Source organism: Alnus glutinosa, chromosome 3 (assembly GCF_958979055.1).
Source record: "Alnus glutinosa chromosome 3, dhAlnGlut1.1, whole genome shotgun sequence".
NCBI lineage: Eukaryota > Viridiplantae > Streptophyta > Magnoliopsida > Fagales > Betulaceae > Alnus > Alnus glutinosa.
In genome coordinates this window covers 35570310-35596214 of record NC_084888.1, presented here as the reverse complement: position 1 = coordinate 35596214, position 25905 = coordinate 35570310, and the positions used below count along the sequence as shown (strand labels likewise).

Sequence of the window (25905 nt, the reverse complement as noted above, 5' to 3'; positions counted from 1 at the left end):
CGAAGAAGGATCCTCTCCATTTCAAATGAATTGGAGAGGAGTGAGTTAGTTGATTTAAAAGAATAAAATAGTAAAAAAAAAAAAAAAAAAAAAAAGAGAGAAACCATTTTATCCCTCTTAAATCAACTAACCGGCTCCTTTCTATTTCAAAAATGGAGAAGATTCGTTTCTGTTTTCGACAGAGAATCAGATGACAGTTGTAGTATGATAGGAGGTAAGGATGCATTTGTATTTCTCTCCTAAGATTCAGCCGATAGATGACACGTGGCCGGAGACCTTACTGCAAGACATAAGTCGAATGCCATACACAACTAAAACACATACGCAATTTATATATATATATATAAAAGTTATTATACTATTATTTTAAAATTAAAAATATCTCCTTTAAAGTTTCACTTTTAAGTATCAATTTATATGGATCCGCACCAATTTCTTAATTCTCGGTCAACATCGTACTCCCAAAATCCCATTCGTCAACAACCTCCGTTAATTTACTTGTCCAAAATCCAAATAGGTTGTGCTTTCAAGGACACCACCTTTCTACAAGATGGAACCTCATTTTAATGTATGGCTCGGAAGGAGCATTAGACTGGAACAGTCACTACTACCACAAAATTTGTCCTGGTTCTGAAAACAACATTTCAGCTGGTCAATGAAAGTTCCTCACTTCTGAAAATAAAGCCTCAACTAGGTACGTGATAGATCCAGATTTTAAGCAACTATCATTTCGCACAAGTGATTGTTGAAATCTTAATTCCTAGTTGATGTGCCAAAAATTAATTTCCATTAAAAATTAATATACAAAGAGTGATATTAAAGTTTCTTATAAATTGACGTGACAATCCATATAACACTTATCACATCAATTACTAAAATATGAACTGTCACGTGACAGTTCACATGGTACGTACTTACCACGTTTACAAATTGATCTAATAGTCCACGTATTACTTACTATATCAGTTATTAAAATGTGGATTATCATGTAAATTCTATATAACACTCATTTTTATAATATGTAAATTATCACGTGAATTTGTAATAAAATTATAGTAAAAATTATAATACCTTAAATATTTTTCACTTTTTTTTAAATAAAAAATAATAAAAAAAAAAAGGACAAGGGTAAGCTCCAATCAGGCTCCTGTCATCTCTTTGGTTTTTTTTTTTTTTAAAAAAAAAAAGATCGCTTTTGTACTTTTTTTTTTTTTTTTTTTTTTTTTTTTTTTTTTTTTTTAATAATTACGAGAGAAAATGGAACAAACAAAGGTTACATACGCCGAGGAATGGTTAAGAAGTCGCTTTGCCAATTTGTGCTAATTTCAAGAACCAAACGGGACCTTAAAAGTTAGAAACCCATACCAACGCCCACCTTCCTACAATGGCTACTATGTTATATGCTCACAGCTCACCAATCTACTTCTTCCCCAAAAGAAAATGCTAGGGGTGGGGACAGTAGCCTCCAAATTTTAAAAATTCTCCCAAAATTATATGTATATTTTTTTTTTTGGATTTAATTCTGTAAAACTAGTTTTATAGTCCCCTTAAAAGCCCCCCACCCCCCGGCCCACTTTTTTTTTTTTTTTTTCATCCCTCCTTCCATAAAATTCTAGTTACGTTCCTGATATGCTACCATCCTAAATATACTACATGGTTTAAGTGCAATTTTAATTATGTGTATATAAATTTTTGGAAACCCTGATCATTGCAAGTCGATTTTCAAGAGAGTTCTACTTAATATTTGTATCATTTAATATTATAGCCAAGTACTACGTTACAAGTTCGAGTCACGGAAGAAGTGACTTATGAGATAGAGAGGACCGTCGTCAGGGGCGGAGCCTGGGCCCCCCCAAGCCAAAGGGCTCCCCCCCAAAAAAAAAAAAAATCTAAAAAAAAAAAAGAAAAAATATAATTTTTACCCCTATTCTTTAAAAAATTTGTAGCTTTGGCCCCCCAAATTATTTTTTTTCAATTTGACCCCCCCAAAGCCTAAAAGCTGACTCCGCCCCTGACCGTCGTAGATGTCGACTGTGGAACGAGATAGTATGTTACGATTCTAAATATACCAAACGGCTTAAATGCAGTCCTAACTATATATATATATAAAAGTTCTTGAACACCTTATTCTTGTAAACCAGTTTTCAAACGTGAGTTGTATCTAAAATTTGTGGACTTGTTTGTTAAGTGTCGGAACATAACAAAGTAGTGGTCACTACTGTACATGTACTTTTTTTTCTTTACTTTTTCAAATTTTCAATAACAATCAACATCAAAACATTCACACTTTTTTCACTTTTTATATCACATAAATAATTTTTTATTATTATTCAAATAAAAAAATTCACTACAATACAAAATTTTCTCACTTTTTTATACAAATTACTTTTATTTTGTATCACATCATCACTTTTTACTAATTCTAAAACTAACAACCCACTACTATGTTCTGTTTTGTTCTTTGCCAAATAAGCCCAGCCTGTATCATACTGAATGACAATAATTAAATAATAATAATACAATAACTCCAAATTCTGCTGCTTTAATATTGTTTAAAGAGTAATGGTAATACTTTAAGTTAATTATTAATTAATTAATTAATTTTGAGTTGCGCTGCAATGCTGCATGGGTCTTCCCCGAATTGCACGTGTTTTAGTTTTTATTTTCAAAAGAAGGTCCACTGATTGCAAATTTGCAATCTCTACGCTTTCAAATTTTCAACTGCTTTCTTCTATATTTCCTAATAAAAATATTTTTATATTGCGGAGCAGGTTCCACTTCACATGGTAGGCCACGCATTCTCTTCTCCGTTTCTTCTGCAATATTTTGCTTGGGCATCTTTTTTCTCTTTATTTTTTTATTTTTTTATATTTTTTGTTTTTTTTCCTGCCACTTGTTACTAAAATAATGAAAGTATTGAAGGGTCCTCTTATACTCAATTGTTCTTTTCAAGAAAGAATGTAGTAATCAGTGATTAAAAGCTTTCTTTGCCATCAAATCTTGGGAGATTCAGACAGCTGATCAGCCTGATCAACTCACGCCACACATTTGCTGATTTGCTGCATTTAGAAAATAGAAACCATTTAAACTGTCGGTGCCATTTTGTGAAGTATATATGGATGCAGGAAAAACGGCCCAAAAGTTTCTGCCATCTTTTATTATATTTTTACTTTGGCTAAAATTGGAATTATAGTATTACTCATAAGAATTACATATTCTATATATGGACATATATGATTTAATAAACTGAGTAATAAGAAATATCCAGTAAAAAAAAAAAAAAACTGTCCTTGATATATAGTGTAACATGAGTTTGGGTTGCCTCCAGTAAAAAAATCATTGGGGATCGTCATGTGTAAAAATAAACGGTAGAGATCACTTCCAGTAAAAAAATAAATGGAGGTTTAGCCCAATCTTGCAATCTCCACCTTTTGCACATGAGGATCCCCAATGATCTTTTGTTTGCACAAGAGATCTTTTTTGCAAAAGAGCTCTTCAATAATTTTTTCACCGGGGGCCAGCCAAACTCGCACAACAGAGAGTTACAAAATGCCATGCCCAAACGCATAGCTGTTCGTCACTACTTTATGTCCTTGCATGTCACGAAAGCATCACCATTCACAAGCATGAAGCCTTTTCTTTTTCCCATACTTGGAGTTTTGCTTTATCAGCAAGTAAAGATGCTATAAAGAAAGAGTAAAGGTCCATCCAGGAAAATGTTTGTTATAGTTTTGGACTCGCCAAAAGAAGAATTCAGAAACTATGCTGCCGACACAAGGGTCTTCAAGAGCATATCATAGAATACATTGTACCGATCATCTGATTAAAAATGTCACAAATAATATTCATCTTGATAAGTTACACAAAGCTGGATAAACCAACAAATAATTTATTCCTATATATACACTAAAGATTACACGTCACACAAATGTGCAAATTTATGCCCTTCATAAAAGTTGCTGACCCTTCAACTTTTTAACTCACATCACTCAAACTTGAAAATAACTGACTTTTAAAAATTGTGGAGAAGGGAAAGGGGGGGGGGGGGGGGGGGGGGGGGGGGGAGAAAGGAACAAACACATTTCAGAAGCAATAACTTACAACTTACTGAACACAAAGGACTACATAACTATCTCTGGCTTCAAAATGCTGGATTTGATCTCCTTGTGGGGCAAAACCACACCACCATTACTGTAAATTTCATCACATACATGTACATCCTCTCCAAGAATGGTCATGTTCTCGACTCGGGCCCATTGTCCAACAGTTGAGTGCCATCCAATGATACTGCTGGAAATGCAAGCGTGCTTCTTGACACGTACTCCCCGCATAACCGTGCAGCGAGAGAGTCTAACTCCCGACTCAACAACACAACCGGGACCGATTGCAACATCAGGCCCAATCAGACATCCCTCGCCGATTTTGGCAGACTCATCCACTATAACATTTCCCACAATGTGGGGGCCAGTGGCCAACTTTGATGGAGAGTTCTTTCTCAAAGACTCTAGGTAGAGTCTCAGCCCTGTGATGTAATCCCTAGGTTGTCCAATGTCCATCCAAAATCCCGGTAGCACCATAGCAAACAGCTTGTTCTCTGATGAAATCTTTGGAAAGACCTCTTTCTCAATTGAGGTGGGCCTCAGTTCAATTCTATCCAGAACTGAGGGATTCAACAGGTAAATTCCAGCATTGATTTTGTTACCAACAAATAATTTTGGTTTTTCTACAAATTTCTCAACTTTCCCGGTAGATTCTTCCATCACCACCACACCATATTTTGATGGCTCATCCACCTACATAATAAGAAGAAATGATTTTCAGACATCTTCACCTACATGTTTCACAATGTCTTCAAGAAAGAGCAATGTTATATTTGAGTGCTACCTTGGTGACCATTATGGAAGCTTCTCCTCCATGAGCTTTGTGAAATGCAATCATTTCCTTGAGGGGGTATTCACTGATAACATCACTGTTGAGGACAAAAAAGGGCTCACCAGAATCATCTATTAGTTTGTCCCTAGCAAGAGCCAGAGGACCAGCCGTGCCAAGCGGTTCAGTCTCTTGTGAGCAAGTGATCTTGATCCCAAGATTTGTTTCAAAATCCTTCAAGAAGTTCAACATCACCTGCGGAAACAAGGAGTAAGACTATTAGTAGTTCTCCAAACTTTAGCTGCACAATCTCTCGAGCATTAAACAAGCATTGTAGGGTTATAGTAGGAAGAAAGTCCTCGTTTCTTTACCTCTGGTTGATAATTGATAGCCAAAACCACTTCACTGACTCCAATAGCCTTCAGAGCCTCAATCTGGGGAAAAATTCAAAAGACATGTCAACCTACAGTTAACAGACAAATAACCCAAGGGAAGAGGGAAAGTGGGGAGAGGATGACAAAGGAGCATGGTGGAAACAATTCAACATCATAGCACTTTGCATTTACAAATTTAACATAAATAAGTTGCTTCTCTTTTGTAAATCTCAAACATGAAAATCAGAAGAGACTTCACAAAGAATGCATGCAATCAACTATTTATACTAAAGAAAAAGCCAACTGACGGATAAGCACCTTTCCAATATATGAATACAGAAGAAGACAAATTACTTTATAGAAGAAAGAGCATTCTCTCAAAGTTATACCTGATGAAGGATCATCGGTTTGTTAGCAAAATCAACAAGTGGCTTAGGGACACTGAGCGTCAATGGCCTCAGCCTTGTCCCAAACCCTCCAACGAGAATAAGTGCCTTCATTGTGATATGCTCCTTGCTTTTCCTGTTGATTACATGGTCAGAATCTTACAACAATCTGATACAGACTAGTAAAGAATGCAAATAAGGGTTTTTGGATAGTAGATAAATCCCCATAGTCTCCTATATTTATATTCATTCCCAAAACAAATGCACTCATACCGAACTCTGCACTGACACATGTAGATCTAAAATAACAAAAAAAGAAGTCACTGTAATCTCATAGGAAAAGTTCTTGAACCTGAGCATACGGTTTTAAATTGAGCTTAACATGAATACACCAAATGTAGGGTAGAGGAAAGGAGATGGAACACTGGTTTATTGCAAAATTTAGAAATAGAAGACCCAAAAGTTTTAAAGCAGGTCATTGCAGAACAACCAAAAGATTCAAACATGCGCCATACAATAATAAATCATTTCACTGCAAACAGTAGTTGAAAATAAATCCAAATGATGTGGTGGTATTATGAAACCCAGACAAATTCCAGCTAGGCCACATGCTAGAGCTTTTAATGAGAAGGAAAATGCATTTTAATTTTGTGATCACAATACAGGACATGGAATCTGAACAGAATATAGTTGGAAAATAACTATTGCATCAAGTAAATGACAGATGGTTTGACATATTTTAAATATCTTTTATGGATCAGAGGGTTTGAAATGGCCAAAAACAATGCAGCAATTTCATAGCCAAAAACAATTGAATTCTACAACATTCTAATTGCTAAACACGAATTGATTCTTGTTTCATCATTTTGCTTACTCCTGAAAATATCATTTGACCCAATAAACAACAGTTTGAATTTCTCAAGAAAACGACAAGGCAAAAGATAATGGTTAAAGTTATAATTGCAACAAAAGAACAAAAGGTTCAATCAGCTTCTTCTGATTCTCTTAGACATCGAGAAAAATTAAGATCAACGCCATGTTCAGAGCATGATTTGAAGTGTGAAAACTAACTTCAATCAGGTAACAAATAAACAGAGATCAACTAAAACTTCACATTCTGATGAGACAGACAGGAACTTTGACAGAATTATTTCTTGCACGCACAATTGAGAATGCTCTAATTACAAAAACCATAAATCAATCAACCAAAAGACTCACAGTAGCTATATGATAACCAGATCTGACAAAATAAGCAAACTCAATTCAAATAACTCATTGGGCAAATGAAAATGAACTCAAATTCTGCACCAAAAAACAACAAAATGCGAAATCAAAACAATCAACGCCAGTAATTTACAACTCAACGGGAAATCAAATTCGAACCACATTGTTAAAATTAACCTTCGTATCCACAAGAAAACCACGCAAAACCAACCAAACGACGCCGTATAACAGATCTCAAAGCACCATTGAAATCAACCAAAGCACGGAAACGACAGAGTCAACGTGCAATTTACCTTTGATTTCACCGGATCGCGACCCTGAACCGATTCTAAGCTCGAGATCCGGACGAGTCAGAACTGAGTCGACAAAGTGAGTTGCTCGCGCTCTTAGTTTTTATAACACACCAACGGTCTTTACCGTCGGTGAATGTTCTGAGACTCTGAGCTGTGAAGGGTGTTGGTTGAGGTCAGGTTTGATGGGTATATATAATACGCGCGCTTCAACCGACGCATTGCGATTTCAGACAAATATTAAAATAAGAAACTAACGTGGTGTTTGGCGGATTTCAAATAAAGAGTTTATTGGATTTGGCTTTTGAGTGGCTAAAGAAACCGGTCACGTTGGCTTCGCATAAGGCTTTGTTTGGCGAGCGTAGTTTCGGGGTTGTTTCGGAATTTGGCTGCTTCGCTTTGAGGATAAATTAGCACTATGGATCGTGTTTTTGGCCAAAATTGGACGGACTCTAGAAAGGGACGGGGCGAAATATTGGCTGTGAATTGGGAAAGAAATTATTATTTTTTATGTACTTGACTTTTTTTAATTTTTTTTTTTAAAAAAAGGTGGTTTTGAATTATTTTTATAAAAATATGTTTATTATTTTTTAATGAAGTTGTGGGCGAGGAAAACGTGAAACTAGAAAAAAAAGGTAAAAGATGCAAAGGCACATAATACTGAAAGTAGCAAGTTGTACCAAATATGCCTGCATAGCAGAATATTCCACATAGATATTCCGCTTGTAAATACCATAATTTTTGTTTTAATGGGATATCCATAAAAAATAAAAATAAAAATCCAATCCAGCCATCCAGGTCAAGTTCAAGTATAGTAACGCGAATTAGAACTAATTTTACCCCTTTTTTTTTTTTTTTTTTTTTGCTAGAAAATTCACCGTTGAATGGTATGTTTCTTGGCTGAAAAGAGAAGAGAAGAACCACTAAACGCATCGTCAAACATTTGACGTGGTCTAGGACAGAGCAAGAATTGTTCATATGTATTTATACGTGGAATTACATTAAACCATTTTTTTTTTTTTTTTGAATCAGTAGATTTTGTTTTGTTATATTTAATGATAGTATATAATATCACATCATTTAAAATTTTAAACGATATAACAACATATTTACCATATAGCTGTAAGAACATAAAATCTAAAAAAAAAAAGATGAGACATGAAAGAAAGACACATAATTAAGGTAGTTCGGCTTATGATCTACGTTTACACGTCAATTTTTTTTTTTTTTTTTTTTTGTTTCATATTTCCTTGATTATTTGATTGTATACAATACTTTAGTTATAAAGAAAGTGTCTGAATGTTATACGTCTCTTCTATTTTTACATTAACAACAATAAATTTAATTTACAAAAATCATTTTGTTCCAACTATAAATCACATACGTTGAGGTTTCTTAATGGATGACCATGTGCCGGTTAAGAATTCAAAGGGCTGAAAAATGACTTCTATGACTTGCTTGAACATTGACAATTGTTTGGCGGCATTTGTTACTGGAATTTGGCCAATTATATGCCGTAAATAGGTCATATGTGCCAAACATATGCCTCTTTGGGCTTCCTTTTTTTCTTTTTCTTTTTTTTTCTTTTTTTTTTTTATGACAAAATTAAAACCAACTTGCATTGAGAACCCACGACATTCGGGGTCCATAGTGGCATTTTGGGAGGTGAGGTTGATCCTTAATTTCAGACTTAGGAACAACATTCGGATAAGTTATTAGGAAAAAAAAGAAAAAAGAAATTGGACTAGGAGTATGTGAGTAGCAGGGGGGTAGGGATGTTTGAGGTAAACGCGAGAAACTAGAAGGGGCTTCGAAGAGATGTAAGGCTGATTTGAAGGGCCTGATCAATATGAATCAAAATTATCAAATACCTTTATCATGTTCACCATAACAAGATGCTATACTCCTTAGCTTGTTAAATAAATATAAGAAATAGCGAATATATGTGAAAGAGAGAAGGAGCAGAAGAGAGAGGTGAAATATATTAAGGACTACATTGTATTGAGTAGTATATTAATAACATATTACAAGAGACCTCTATATATAGAGAAGCTATGAGTAGTGACCAAAAAACCCTAGAGTATTTAAGGTATGAAAGAAAACTAATTAAAGTAGGAAATAAATCATAATAAGAAAGACAATAATATATTTTAACATCTCTCCTCAAACTCAAGGTAGAAGATTCTGAAATCTTGAGTTTGAAATTAGAAGTTGGATTTAAATGCAGCCGAAGTCAATGGTTTGATCAAAACGGTGCTCGCGAGAAAGGCTGAAAGTGATGGCCGGAGAATGGAGACTAGTAGTTAATCCCGTGAGGGGCCAAGCCGCAACTGACAATAATGGTCGGAGAACAGAAACTAGCTGTCAATCCTGTGAAGAACCAAACCACATTGTGCCAAAAGGCTGAAGAAGACAGCCGGAGAACGGAGAATATAAGTTAATTCTATGAGGGGCCAAACCGCAACTTACAATGATGGTCGGAAATAGAAATTAGCCGTTAATCTTGTAAAGGGCCTAACCATATTGTGCCAAATTTCGCCAATGAATTGAGCCGCAGATCACAAAAAAAAAAAAAAAAAAAAAAAAAAAAAAAAAAAAAAAAGTGTGCCAGAAGGCTTGAAGATGTGCTCGGCGTGTGAGGCATAGAACGTTGGAGTTTCTTTCACTGAGGGAAGTCACGTACCTTGCGAATCTGTTTCTGGACTTATTGTTCCAAATTGGACTGCAAAAATGTTGAAAAGAACTCCAAACAGCGGCTACCGTCACAAGAAAGAGGCGCCCGAAAAATTGCTGGAAGAACGCCAGAAAAGCTTATACAGGCCACAAGTCTATAGCTCTAATACCATGTTAAATAAATATACGAAATAACGAATATATGTGAAAGAGCAAAAGAGAGAGCGAAAAATATATTAAGGACTGCATTGTATTGAGTAGTATATTTATAACATAATAAAAGAGACATTTATATATAGAAAGGCTATGAGTAGTGACCAAGAAACCCTATAGTATTTAAGATAAAAAAAATAAGACTAATTAAGGTAGAAAATAAATCATAATAGAAAAGACAACAATGTATTTTAACACTCCTCATTGCGAAGAAGATCACAATAGATTAAAAAAAAATAAAAAATCCTATTGTAGAGTTAAAAACAAAAATCCTACCATCCAATTTGATTGAAAAAAAAAAAAAAAACTTGGTTCAATTGGAAATAGCCTAACAATACATGTTGACCTTTGGACGCCCCCTTTGACAACATAGCAAGTCATGTGCATCTTGGTTTGCTCCTCCTCTAAGACATTAGGCGGCCCAAAATTAGAAACCTTACATTACGAGTGTGATTATGCGGCCATACGGCGTAGCGGGACGCAATCCAATCATTTGAAGTAAAGATAAGCACTTTTCGAACCTTATCAAAAGGTAGGGGGTCAAAGCAATCTGGACAACCTTTTCTTATTTTCTATTTGGCGGAACAATAGCATCTCCAGCAGAGTGGTTAAAACCTTTAAAATAATAAAATTTAACTATTTTTAGCATTTTCTTCTCTCAAGCAGAATAGACATTTTAACTTTTTTTCTTAACACATAAACACTAAATAGACAATATTGCATATTCACTGTTGATTGGTTAAGGAATAAAATAATAAAACAAATACTTTTTCTCCGTCTCCCTCTCCCTCTCTGTCACTCCACAGCGCTGCTCCTCCATCCCCAACCAAGCGCCATACCAAGATCTCCGTCATTGGGGCTAGCAACGAGGGCATGGCTATTGCCCAAACTGAAATCAACCGAAATGCATATTATAGAACAACCAAAATTATCACCGCAACCAACCGATGTTTTCTCTCCCTCATCACACGTTTCTTCGGCCTTCAGAATCGCGCCCCCAGCTTCGCCGACATCAACCCAGTTCCATCCTCCAGTGATCGGACCTCTGATCATCCTCTGGGGCTCACGGGTCGCTTTGGTATTCTCCCGATTTCACTCTCTACTTTTAGTGAAAAGTTAGTAGCTAAAATAGAAAAAATGGTATTTTGAATAGCTAAGATGAAAATCATTGCTGGAGATGCTCTATATAAGGATCAAAAGGAACGCTTAGTTTCTCTCCTAATTTGCAAATCGTAGAGGAGCCAAAAGCACTAGCACCATATGATGTTTCTATATGGGGTTCGACCAACAACCTATCACATAGACAAGGACCAACGGACCATGAAGAAGCCTATTCTAGAACCAAGTTGCACCAATATATAGGATGAGCCACATCTGTCTCTCTCACCAAGTTAGATAACGACATCTCTTGCTAGAAACCTCATCCAATATTTGTGGGTAACGACTTTCTCACACCATTACTCATGCCTTCAACAACATTTGAGCAGCACACTCCAAACCCTACCAAGAAGAGGCAGGAACAGCTAGTTTATATAAGAAGGGGAGGACCCTTCATTAGATACACATTCATAAAAGCCTTATACTCTATCAGTTTGTTTTCTTTCCCATTTTTACTAACTTAAGCATCAAACGTGGTTATGTCAGATCATAAATGAACCTCTATAACATTTCTTCTTCTTTCAGCCTCCTTTTGATACTTGGCATGACTCTTTTTTTTTTTCTCCTGGTTGGACGTTTATGACAACTTGAATATGGTCGTCATGTTTAGTTGAAATTTTACAGTATATGGCTTGTTTATGATATGATCATTCTTGAAATGGCAAAATATTCCTCCAAATTGGATGAAGGAATTTATAATTCAGTTTATTAAACTGACATATGTCCTTAAAGAGTGTGATTTTTATATGCATTTTTAATTTTTTTTTCATGTACTTCTAATAATTAATCACATGTTTTAAGAGCATAAGTCAATTTAATAAACTAAGTTAAATAAATTTCATCCAACCCAACTTGAAATAAAACTTTGTTCTTCCCAAAATTACTAGATTTAATGCCTTTTGTCTTGAACGCCTACTTCTAACAGTAAAAAAATGAAAAAATGAAAAAGCGAGATAATAATAAATTAACAAGCTTAGATTCTGAAATACAATTTGATATTCATACTCCTTATGAAAAATAGTATTTATTATTTTTTTAAAAAAAAGTGTCACCTTTAGTATACAATTCGAAGTAATTTATAAACGTATCCCTATCTTCATGTGATGTGCAAAGCTGTCAACTGACTCAACTCTCGTTAGGATGCTTGACGAAACAGCAAAGGCAACTCTGACCAATTCATTATGTGGTTGTGGTCCACAGTAAGTGGTCGTTTTTTTTTTTTTTTTTTTTTTTTTTTTTGGTAAGTAAGAAATTTATGAAAAAAAACTCAACAAAAGCAAAAGAAAAATGCTAAAAATACAACTAGTGTATAACTAGTACACAATTTCAAAACACATTGAGGTGGGATGTACACGTCAACACAAGCAAGAGCCTTAAAAAGAGACTATGTTTAGGGTGCATGGAGCACTATAGTGACTTTAAGTTGCCCAAGGAGTTTCATCTACAAATTAAAGAAAGTAGAGATCGTCAGAAGGCTCTTGGGTCTCGGAAGACTGACAAAAAATAGAGACCTATTAATAATAAAAGTAAATAAGAATATTTTGTTGATTCGTTTATAGATCTAACTAGTATTACCATATAGAAAGCACCATTAAATTAAACTAGTATTCGAAGCTTAATTTATAAAGAACAAAATTAGAAATTATACTCTTATCTTATCACTAACTTATTTTGTTGATGTAGTAGTGTCTATTAACTCTTAAATTAGCCTTTATTTAAAAAAAAAAATAAAAATAAAAACTGATTAGCACCGTCAACTTTAGCATAATGACAAACCGTGTTGTGTTTGATAAATTGGTCAGCTGTGCTTCCTGCTCAAGTTTTTGAAACCGGAAATGTGGATCAAACAAGGGGTCTACATGCAGTGGGAGGCCACTCTGTGGGCAGAGATCCGTTGAACAACAAGACTTCTAGGCTTTACTTTCCATCATTACCTACCTTTGGTTTTTTCATTTAATTTTTATCGAGTATCAAAATAAGGACTACTGGACAAGCTACCTTTCTATATATATATATATATATATAGATACATAGATTAGATTATTAATACTCAGATGACGACGTGAAAGGTCTAAGGGGTAGCTCAATCGACTGGAGACCACGCCTCATGAAGTGGATATCACTAGTTTGAATCTCACCTCCCCATCTTGTGTAGACATGTCAAAAAAAAAAAAAGATGACGACGTGAAAATGTAAATTAATGTTTAATTTTTAATTTATTTTATAAGTGTTGATTTAATGACTGGTTTTTATTTAGCATATCATCAAATTGTACGTGTGACAATCATATAACGGTCTCTTAAATAGTAGGGAAAAATATATATTAGCCCCCCAAACTACCAGCTTTTCTCTAGATGGCACCCTGAACTTCCAACACTTGCACTCAGACCCCCCAAACTACCACTTTCTGATTTTTTGGGCCCATCCGTCTATTTATACTGTTAATTCTAACAGAATTTGTCCAAAAAGGGGAAAATACCCCTCCCTTAACTGTGAGAATTTTAAAGTGTAGCAGAGGTATTTTCGGAATTCTATTTAAAATTGACGGCATAAATGGACAGATGTGGCCAAAAAATCAAAAAGTGGTAGTTTGGGAGGCCAAAATCTAAGCATTGGTAGTTTGGAAGCCATCTAACAAAAGAGTGGTAGTTTAAGGGGCTAATATATATTTTTCCCAAAGTAGTATTATTTTTCTTTTCCCCTAATTCTGTGCCTTTTTCACGGATTGTAATCGAGCAACCACTTGATTAATCATATATCCGAACTATCTTTTCTTAATCATGTGCTTTGACCACCAACAATGTTGAAAGCCCTCGTGGGATATCGAAATTTTGAGTTTATCCATTAGGGCGTGTTTCTCTTATGGTATTAGAATTTGCATGTTAGAGGACTCCATCAAGACACTGCAATGCTCAATATCTCATGAATTTTCAGAAGTTATTCTAACCCTAACTCATCTTAGAGTTGTAAGCATAATATTAAATAAAATGCTAATTAAATAAAATAAGCAGCGGAATTAAATATAAATACCTCCAGCCATTTTTGTTCAAACATATGAAGAAGTCTTAACGATAAACAAAAATTCTGTAAAAGAAAATTTAGACTGAAGATCTTCTGACCTATGCTTACAAGTGTCAATAGATGGATACACATGGCTCTTTATATAAGTAGGCCAGGGACCATCGTCTTTAATGATTAGCTGATTTTATTCATCCCATCAAGGAATTAAATCAGAAATATTAATATAAAAACCGTTTTGATTTCATGTAACTTAATGTGAAATAAATCATATTAAATCTTTATATTAAATAATTACCGTTATGATATTTATTTAAATTTCAACCGTTACAACAAATTAAATAATTACCGTTATAATAATTATTTAATTTTAATCGTTACAACAAATTAAATGTGTCTGAGGGACACATATGTAATTTCTTACATTCTCCCACTTGGCCCTTATGACACATATAATTCTTTATGATGTCCGGTTCTTCAATATGATTATCACTTTATTTATTCCAACAATTCATGAAATCCTCTCATTCACATAAGGAATACTACACATGAATCATGGCGGTAAAACTTTATATAATAAGTCGTCCCTTCCATGTATTACATATAAAATATTCTCTAAATGAGCACTATATGGGCAATCAAATTTTATAAATAAACTTCTCATAAGTTATTCGGGTCCTACTTTAATTTTATCCTCATGGATAATATAACAAATGTGCATAAAACTTTATTAACAATAACTTGATGTCTATAGACCAAATAGAGAGAAACTAAGCAAAAATGAATTAATGAATTTCATATACTCTGCATGACTTTATACTTTCTTTACCGGTAAACTTTTAGTCATGGGAACCGCAATCATTAATTCAGTATTTATATACTCAATAAACATTTTATGTCTCTTTAATGTTCTCTCGTACTGAGATACTTGATGTCGATATATTTATTTCTACTTCTACTTATAAAAGAATATTACAGTAGAATTATCACAGAATATCTTTACGGTCTAACTGTAAATCGACAATCTTGAGACTTGTAACAAAATGTCGCATCCATCATGCATGTGTAGTAAAATTCATAGCATGCAAAAATTTAAACTTTCTTGGTAGACATAGTAATTATAGTCTGCTTTCTGCATCTCCATGATATATCCCTCAATAAGAAAATATATACCATAAATAAGACTTTCTACTATCTACACAATCAGCAAAATTCAAAATCTGAATAACCAACCACCACCAAATGGTAGTGTATCTTTAGGTTAAGTTGTTTTTCTTGTTTCTTGCGTATACCGCAAAACTTTATTTGCAACACTTTATTCACCCAGTAATCTTACTGTCAGTCCAATGGTTAAGTCTAGTGCAAGCCTATACTTGCATTAGGTTGCATAATGCAGATGCTTACAAAAGACATTTCATCTGCCCTTTATTCCAATACAATTTTGGAACATTTAATATGTATTAAATTTATCCCTCTTAGTTGCTACTGAAGGTGCAAAATCCTTCATTCTAAATCTTTCCAAAACTTATTCAATGTAGGCTTTATGAGACAATGTTAATAATCTTTATATCTCTGTGAATCTCTATGTCAAAAGACATAAGAGGCTTCACCAAAATCCTTCATTTCAAAGTTTTGTGAGATGAACTTTATATAGCGAAACTTAAATCACTACTTACAAAATAATATCTACATATAGGACTAGAAAAATTACTTTACTCCTACTGACCGTAAGGTATATATACTAATTAACAAGATTTTCAATAATGAAGCAATAACCTTGTAAAAAGCATATTACCGATAAGATATCTATAACAACCCATAAATAGAATTATTTGATTTGCAAGCATTCTGACTATTATTTATAAAAACTTTAGGTTGTGTCATGTAAACCTCATCTTTAAGATCCCAATTCAATAAAGTTGTTTTCACATCTATTTGATGGAGCTCTAAATCAAAATGAGCTACTGTATCATAATGTGAAATTCTCTCCACTCATGGCTTGTGAAAACAATTTAGATCATCCTTAGGTCCGACATCAAAACCAGACTCTTGAGATATAGAACATAATTACTAGAGATTGTTGATCTCCTTATTCTATAGGATTTTCTTAATTCTACTTTCTCTGCATTTTGCAAAGTTTAAATAGATTCAAATTGAGTTGACAATTCTAAAATTGATTGTAGCTCAAGGTAATCATTTTGATTTTCCATAAGTTCAATCAAGCATCCTTCATATGAAGGAGTCTCAGTCAACTCTCGTGTTTCCTCTAAGTAAAACTTTTGAGGTAAACACTCCCACTAGGTTCAACATCCTCTAGAAATTTTACAATCAACAACTCTAGGTTTATATGAAGGACAATAAAACATAAAAACCCCTTAGAGTTTACTGTATAGCTTATAAAAGATCCGATGGTTGTCCTTAAATTTAATTTTCTTAGGCAAGGATTATAAATCCCCTCTTTAGTAAGGCAACCCCTTATGTGTAAATTTAAACTTGGCTTCCATCTATTTTATATTTTAAAAAGGTGTCTTAAGAACAACCTTAGATGGAATCCTATTTAACATATACACAACAGTCTTTAAGGCTTACTCTATAAGGGTAATAGAAGATTAGTATTACTAATCAATTCCACTTTTGTGTGTACTTACCATAATACTCTTTGCCTATATCAGATTTTATAATCTTCACGCTGTTTCTCTTCTTCTACGTTATAAGTATTGAAAGCATTCAATACCTTAGCCTTATTATTTTATAAGATAGAGATACATAAATCTTATATGGTCATTACTAAAAGAGAAAAAAAATATCTCTGACCATTTAGGCGATGAGTATGAAAAGGTCAACACCTATCAATGTGCATCATCTCAAGAATTTCAAAAGGCTCTATTTGGCATATTTAGTGGTCTTGTTGGTATGTTTTCCCTTATGCAGTTCACACAAGTACAAAAATCAATAAATTATTATTTATTGACTTTTATTTTCTTTATGAAAATATATTTCAATCTCCAATACCATAATAAGAGCATTTTTCATTCACAAGACTCCACTTGACGTTAACATCAATATGCAGAAACAAATAATAAAATTGCTTCAAAGTTGGGGTATAGATAAATTTTAATAAACCATCAACTAATATTCCACCCTAAATAAAAATTTCAAGTTAAAAATTGAAATTTTATTTAACAAGCTAAAATATAAATTAAATTCTTTTTGAAAATTTTGGAATATTTAAAACATTATTGAGGTAAAAAAAAAAAAAACTGAATTTTAAAATTAATCTATAAATCCCAATAACCTTCAATTGTAAACATGCGTTCTGCATTTGTTGACAATGTGGATTGTTAAACCATAATCAATCCACAACATATTTGAATGAGTCACTAAAAGAGATTCACAACATACTAGATATATGCGATTATCTTTATTTTAAGTAATTTCTCATACTTCATGCAATCTTTCTTTATTTGCCCTTAATTTTCATTATTGCAAGGGAAATAAGTGTCTTATTTGCCAAAATACTTTATTGACACCTTATTCTCATGCTTTAAATGTTGGGCATGATTGCCTTTATTGATATTTTCCTTAACATGAGTAACCATGTGAAGACTTTATGGATTCTCTCATCTTCTTGAACACACATGATTTGAAGTTCATTTAACTAACCAATTATCCTTATGTGTACCACAAGATAAAATAACATAATCAGAAGAGATAATTCAAAATGAAATATACCAAGAATGACTTAAATAATCTCAACCTTTAGGGAATTAAGCTAACCTATCATATCCTTCATTCCAATAATGGGATTAAAAACACTTTTGAGACTATAAAAACATTTTTTCAATCAGAAAAATTATTAGCATAAAAAATTGGAACATACAACTTATTGGAATATACAACTACTAAAAGTAGAGTGATAGGAATAGCTGCAATAACCAAAAAACAAACAAAATAATACTTTAATGCTTTGAAGTAACTTTATTTTAAATTAGCCAATGCCAATTTAATAGTAAATAGTAAATTTCAACTTACATGTAGGCAAAAGTTGCATCACGCATAAAATTTACCCTTTATTAATGAGACTAATAAATTTAAATATTAATAAATAAAATTTTCCGTACCTGTGGGCCTAAGAGAAATTTTATTTTTAATATTAAATTTGTTATCTTATTCTAATTAAGTCATAAAAATAAAAACGTCACTGTGGGGATAAACAATTAAATTTATGAATTAATTACAACATGATATTAATTTTTCTATATGAAGTTCAAATGTGTATGATCTTTATGTAATTGTTATAAAATTAGGATGTTGTGGTTCTCCCAAAATCATAATAATTACGCTGCAATTTATGAATATCTAAATTCTTTACGATGTTCATACGTGTAATCCTGATATAATTATCAATAAAAATAGAATGCTGTGGCTCTCCCAAAATTATTATAATTATTGCGACTTCATTAGCATCTAACAACTTTATAGATGCCCACAAATGATTACAGAAATATAACAAACCAAAACCTAAATGGGGTAAACAGCATCTTCCAAGGTGCAACCAGGTGAGTTCCCAGGAAAGTGAGGGAGGTCACAATGAACACACTTAAATCCCAAGACTTTCCTTAGCCAGAACTTTTTTAGACATTGCATTCTTGGATGTTACTGTAAACACGTCAGCATGTATGGTATTGTTAATTATTTTTAGGTCTAGGCATCAAACAAATTATATTCCTAAGTTCAAGTATTAAAGAAACAATAATTTTAATACTGAATAATGAAAATATAAGACAAATAAAATTGTAATAAAAACAAAATAAATCTTATGACCCAATGGCCTTAGTAGTCTTAGACCCTTTAAAGAGTCCAAGTTCTAAACCCCACACTGCATAAGCAATTTTCTTTTATTTTTAATTCTGGATGGGCTGCTAGAAATTGGGCTATTGGATAGTAAAATTCGGATGTGCCACTTGGGTTTTTGATATTAAACTTATGACCCAATGATCCAATTTTTTTTTTTTTTAAACTACAATTTGGGCTGATCTATTCGGGTCAGACCATATCCAATAGTCAACCCGGCCCTCATTAAAAATACAAGCCCAACCCGTATTCACTAGATGGGTTAAAACCCTACCCGGATTCCCAAAACCCATTAACCCGAAAAATTTAACCCCTGCGCCGTTACACTCCTTCTTCCTTCTGTTTTCCTTTTCTTTTTCCTCTTGCGCTGGCCGCCCTTCCCTTCCACTCTGCTACCTCATGCAGCGGCCATGGAGGGCCACTGTTCAGCAGACACGGCGACCCACGTCTCCATTTGTCCAGGATCCAGGCAGCCCACAAGGGTTGCCAGTACCGACGTTGGGAAGAAACCGCTGGAAGTGGCCTATCTTCAAACAGAAATGGCACCGGCCTACTTTATGCGGCGGAAACCCGCTTAGCTTTATGCGGGTTTTCGCTAGCGAATGGCCGGCGTTGAAGATGGGTTTCATGGCTGATTTTCCCACATGCCGATCATGCTGGTGACTAGATGGGTTTCACAGCAAAACACTGCAAGTTTTTTGGTTTCATGAAATAGCTTTTGAAATAACTGTAAGTTTTTTTTTTTTTTTTTTTAAATGCTTTAGCAGTAAAGCATGAAACCTGTACACTTACACTTATATCTAAAGCTAATTCTTCATTGTTGTTTCACAGTGTGTTTGCAGTGTAACAAGTTTCGGGTCAAAACTTTATTCAAGAAAAATCTCCTCGATTCAACCAAAGAAGAATTAACCAAAACTTAATCCAGAATCGGCCAGCAGTGTTCGTTCATGGGTCTCTCGGTAGATCCGTGATTTGAACTCGTGATTTTTACAGTAAAACTTTTACAGTTTCAAAAACTTATGATTTGCAGTTATTACAAATCATAAAGGCACAAATGTGAAAACACTACATAAACCGGAACAATAAACAGATATAAACTATTTACAGAAAATCTATTCGATTAAACCAACAGAAATTTAATCAAAACTGAATGCTGAGCAAATTGACATAGAGGCAGGCTCTGATACCACATGTAAGCATAATATTAGATAAAATGCTAATTAAATATAAATACCTCTAGCTATTTTTGCTCAAACATATGAAGAAGTCTTAAAGATAAACATAAATTCTGTAAAAGAAAATTTAGACCGAAGATCTTCTGACCTATGTCTACAGGTACCAATAGATGGATACACAAGACTCTTTATATAGGTAGGCCATGGACCCTCATCTTTAATGATTAGCTGATTTTATTCCTCCCATAAAGGAAATAAATCAAAAATATTACTATAAAAACCGTTTTGATTTCATGTAAATTAATGTGGAATAAATCATATTAAATATTTATATTAAATAATTACCGTTATGATAATTATTTAATTTTAACCGTTACAACAAATTAAATGTGTATGAGGGACACATATGTAATTTCTTACAAGAGTATGAGTAATTTAATTAAATAAAAATAGTTATAGTTATCTATTTAAAACAATCTTTTAATTATTTGTGTAGAAGTTATTTAGTAGTAGATTTTTATTGTTTTTTGTAATAGTTATTTCCAAGTAATTTATTGTATTAGGGGTACAATCTGAGAGTTGATATATCATTAGGAATTTATTTCCATATAGGAGTTATCTTTATATCTATGTTATCATTTATAGACGTTTAGATCTAGTGGATAGATATATATCTATTTAGTCAAGTCACGATAGAAATTGTTTTTCGAGTTGTGAAACTTAACTCTGCGCAGATTATGTTCTTCTATTTGAAAAGATGAATTCATTAATAAAAATAAGCAAAAAATTAATCTCAAGCCTGAAAATGCCTATTCTCTCGTAATCTAAAAAGTCTAGTCTTTTTCGGTGCCCATTTGTATTACAAGCCGAATGCCCAAAGCTAAGACCAAAACGACACCGTAGTTTTATTATTATTATTATTATTATTTTTATGAATAAAACGACACCGTAGTTCTTCTCATATCCTTTGCGTTTTCGTGCATAAAACCAAACCCTCGTCGCGTCTCCAAAGCCACCGTACACACACTCACATCCCCAACCCATGGCGGCGATGGCGCTCGACAAATTCGGTTCAGCTGCGGGCTCGAACGCGACGAATCAACCGAGCAAGCTCCGATGGGGAGAGCTCGAGGAGGACGACGGTGAGGACTTGGACTTCCTGCTCCCGCCTCGCCAAATAATCGGGCCAAACGAGAACGGAATCAAGAAGGTGATCGAGTACAAGTTCGACGAAGACGGAAACAAGGTCAAGATCACGACCACGACCCGGGTCCGGAAGCTTGCCAAGGCCCAGCTGAGCAAACGGGCCGTGGAGCGCCGGTCCTGGCCCAAGTTCGGCGACGCGGTTCGTGAGGACGTTGGTAGCCGCCTCACCATGGTCTCCACCGAGGAGATCCTTCTTGAGCGCCCCAGGGCTCCTGGTTCTCTCTCTCTCTCTCTCTCTCTCTCTCTCTCTCGTTACGTGTGTGTTCATGTATTGATATTTGTGGTTTTGATTTGCTTAATATGAGTTTCTGTTTGGTTGCTGACTGCTGAGGAATATGAATGAAATTGAGATCTGAAAATATTTTTTTTCAAGGGTGTTTTGGGTTTTTAGAAACGTAAAAATTCGTTTTTTTTTCTCTCTTTTGAATAAATTGTAAGAATTCATCTATACTGAGAAAATTGGTTGGATTAGAATAGCTCATGGAGCTTTGGTTTCCATTGGTCGCAATTGATTAAAAATCTAAGCATTGGAAAATTTACAAAATTTAGGATTCTCTTGGTTTCTCTGTTTCTAAGTTTTTGGATAATTTAGGATCCTATATTCGCTTATTATGAAAGGACAATCTTCTGGAAAGAAATTTATGACATTTTAAGACAAACTCTACACTGTGCTGAACATAATTGATTCCTTGTATTTGTTGTAGACTGAGAAATATCTGCTGTTGCTAGCCTCAAAAACTTGTATATCTGTGGCTATGAAAATTTAACTATTGGTGGTTAGAATTAAGCAAAACTAAGAAACCAGATGGCTTCTCTTTCTCTATGGTTGGTGGATCTTATTAGTCAATGCTGTGGCCACCACTCCAAAAATTTCGATTTTTTTAAAAAGTAACTTTTAAGAATGTTTAAGGTCCCCCCCCTCCTCCTCCAGCACCGCCCTGTTGGTAGAACTGTAGAAAGAAAAAGAAGGAAGCTGAATGCAGGTGAAGGACCTGAGCTGTTTTGTCTATATTTCAAACTGAATGAAGTTGAAGGACCTAAGCTATTTTTTGTCATTGTTTTTGCTTGTGTTTTTTTTTTTTTTTTGCTTATTTATGGAATACGAATATTTAGTTTTTGAGAGTGGTTACATATCTATCTCTTGCCCATCTCTTGTGCAAATCTACCATTGAATATGTGGAACCTACATGTGGGTCCCACAGATTTAATGGTGGATTTGTCAATCTCTTTTAGAGATTGACAAGAGATGGGCAAAAGGTGGAAAAACCAAACATTTCTCTTAGTTTTTATGTAATCACTGTTTGTTTTGTTATTTTGACAAATGACTCTTTGTCCTTTGTATCTGCAATTGTTGTACTTTAATTGTGGGTCTTATAATGAGTTGAAGCCCAAATATACCATTTAAACATTGCACGATTTTAGCCCATGGTGCACCTGCCTTTTGAAGTTGTCTAGTACTTCTCTATTTGCTGAGAGAGCAAAGAATTACCATAATTTTTATTTTTCCAATGAATAACAAATTTAGTTCAATTGCAGTTTTTTTTTTTTTTTTTAGATGAGTTCAATTGCAGTTAATACTACATAGATATGATTGTAATTTAAAATTATAGAAATTAAAGATTTATTTGTATGTATTCAAAAATCCATTTCAATGTGTTCAAATTTGAATATTTGTTTGACATCTATGTGATTTGAAAGAAATGAGAAATGCATTTTTAACTTGTTGTAGGGTTGTTTGCCTTGATGGTTTTTTGTGGGTTGTACCTTGGGTCCTTGGTGTTTTTCCTTTTGTTCTTGTTTGGGTTCTTTGGCGGATGCTTTTGTTTGGGTTCTTTTGTGGGTTGTTTTAGGGTGTTTGTTCGGGTTCTTGGGTTTTTTTTTGTGGTTTTTGTTGGGTTTTCTCGGGTTAGCTTTGGTTTCTCATTTGTATACTTCCTGTGTATTTAGGGGCTCCTTACGCTTTTTTCAATAATATTTTTACTTATAAAAAAAATATTTATGGGTTTTTTCTTGTTCCAAAAAAACTTGTTTTGCAAAATTTATTGAGATGACTGCCCATGTATCTAGGCTTTATATTATATACAAGACATAAATTCGATGTCTAATGAAATGAAAGAGTGTAGGTGGCAATTTTAGACACTTTGTTTTTGTTATTTTGTTTCTTTCTGTACTAGTGCCTGCATGTTACCTTATTGATGTATCAATCTTGAAACATATTTATGGAGTTTGATAGATATAATTTTTGTTATACACATATTGTGTTATAAAATATTTCATTTTTATTTTGAATTGTGTTTATCATATTTTTATATATAATGAAAACATAGTATATAAAGAGAACAAAAAAATTATCTTTTCATTTTTTATTATTTTAGTTCCTCCCCACCAAAGTGAATTCCGGGCTCCGCCACTGGACCTTGAGAGTTGAGGCTTTGGGTTCATGACTTGTGGATTTGATATTATTTTCTTTTGACACGCGCTCGCATTTTTCATTTGTCTCGGGTGTGTATTGAAACAATGACCTGCCTTTCATTTTTTCTTTTGTGTCTATAAACCTTTATCCTTCAGTCTACATTAGACTAGCTGGAAATAGCCAGGCGCTAGAGAACCAATCTCGCTCTCACTACTTATGGATAGACATAAAGATCACGTTCCTGAAGTTGTATGTGGAAGCTAATTTTTTGTTCTCATGAACTTAAATTAGTACGTTCTTAGCTAATTGTTGTCTGCATGAAGTCCGAACCCTAGTCATAACAGGCACCATAGTATTGCATTTACATGTAAAGAAACAATTATGTCCCAAGGGATATCTAGTATTGACGTATGGCATTGTTATTTCACAATTCAATAAGGAATAAAGATTTTCTATACCAATATTTGCCTTGACATGGTGGTCCTGGAAACAATCATAGGCCTCTACTTCTATAAATCTCGAGCCTCCTTGTGTAGCATAGAAAATGTAATTTTTTAGAAAAATGGGCTTTGTATGTTCTTTCATTTGATAATTTTCTTCATTGGGGAACTGTTGCTTTAAGTTTCTGATTGTGAAGAATGGTGCAATATCCAGCAATGTTTGTTGGTTGGCTAAAGTTTCTTTAGGCTCTTTATAGTGTATTAGTTTCCCGTCATCTAGCTTGGATCTTGGTATTCTAGTACTTGTTTCTATTCTAATATGGACTTGCCAACAGGTACCAAAGCGGAAGAAAGCAAGGTAGCAGGAGACAACTTGGCTCAGCTTGGTAAAGCAGGTGCTGTTCTCATGGTGTGCAGGACTTGTGGTAAGAAAGGTGACCACTGGACATCTAGGTGCCCTTACAAGGATCTTGCCCCACAGACCGATGCCTTCGTTGATAAGCCTCCTACATCAGACACCTCTGTGGTTGCACCTGGTGCTGGGAAGGCAGCTTATGTGCCTCCAAGCATGAGACCAGGTGCAGAAAGAGCCAGTGGATCAGATATGAGGCGCAGGAATGATGAAAATTCAGTTCGGGTCACTAATTTGTCCGAGGATACTCGGGAGCCCGACTTGCTTGAACTATTCCGCCCATTTGGCTCTGTTACTCGTGTTTATGTTGCTATTGATCAAAAGACTGGCATGAGTAGAGGCTTTGGTTTCGTCAACTTTGTAAACAGGGACGAAGCTGAGAGAGCTATCAACAAGCTCAATGGATATGGTTATGACAGCCTCATCCTTCGAGTTGAATGGGCTACACCCAGAGCAAACTAGACTATTCAAGAGTTATTGGAGAGTTAAAATGGATTCTGTTGCCATTATTATACTTTTATCATATTGTATTTTTATTAGCCTTTTTGTTATGGGAGTTTTTCTTTTTTCTCCCTTTTTTTTTTTTGAGTTCAAATTCATAAATGCAAGTTCGAAATGATACTTTTTCTTTGAAGGTTTTTCATTCTTGTATACATTACTCGTGATGCAGAGCAAATTTTGATCCTTGTCAGCCTGTAGAAAACGGGATTCCTGTCTTATGGTGTAGATTTGAGAGATTGAGAATAATTGGTCAAATGTGACTGAAATTTGGCCTGTAGATTGATGGTGATAGATAGAAGTAGAAATTTGTGTTAGCTAGTGGGTTCCGGTCGTGGAAGGGAAGAATATAAAATTATATAGATTAATTTTAATTTAATATATTTAATTAAATGATTTAAACTCTTCAATTTTAACCCGTTAATTTATATTGAATTTGCAAAACGTGTTAATTGTTAACTCTAAAAGTCGCGCGGGTTGGATTCAAGTTACATTGAAGTATGAGTATAAGATTATATATGCTTAGCTTAATTCGATTCATTTAATTAAATGAGTTAAATTTTTTAATTTTAAAGAAAGTGGAGGGGGAGTCTTTTCCAAAACATGGAGGAAAAGATGTGGATAGAGGGGAAAGAATGGGAATGCAGCCAGAATGAATTCTGGTTGCGGCCCAATTTGCCACATGATGGGCACAGAAGTTTG

The 25905-nt window shown here is 34.1% G+C and overlaps 2 protein-coding genes across 2 annotated transcripts; one reads left to right on the top strand and one right to left on the bottom strand.

The window, feature by feature from the left end:
* Window positions 1-3782: 3782 nt before the first annotated feature.
* Window positions 3783-7325, bottom strand: LOC133864062 (mannose-1-phosphate guanylyltransferase 1). The gene is made up of 5 exons (XM_062300259.1): window positions 7147-7325; window positions 5633-5765; window positions 5241-5303; window positions 4885-5124; window positions 3783-4793 (listed from the first exon to the last, which is right to left on the bottom strand). Exons 2-5 carry the CDS (start codon window positions 5741-5743, stop codon window positions 4122-4124), a joined length of 1086 nt encoding a protein of 361 aa, XP_062156243.1. The 5' UTR covers window positions 5744-5765; window positions 7147-7325; the 3' UTR covers window positions 3783-4121.
* A 13895-nt stretch (window positions 7326-21220) lies between these two features.
* LOC133864478 (uncharacterized) lies at window positions 21221-25331 on the top strand. The gene is made up of 2 exons (XM_062300822.1): window positions 21221-21655; window positions 24629-25331. Exons 1-2 carry the CDS (start codon window positions 21277-21279, stop codon window positions 25165-25167), a joined length of 918 nt encoding a protein of 305 aa, XP_062156806.1. The 5' UTR covers window positions 21221-21276; the 3' UTR covers window positions 25168-25331.
* Window positions 25332-25905: the final 574 nt, after the last annotated feature.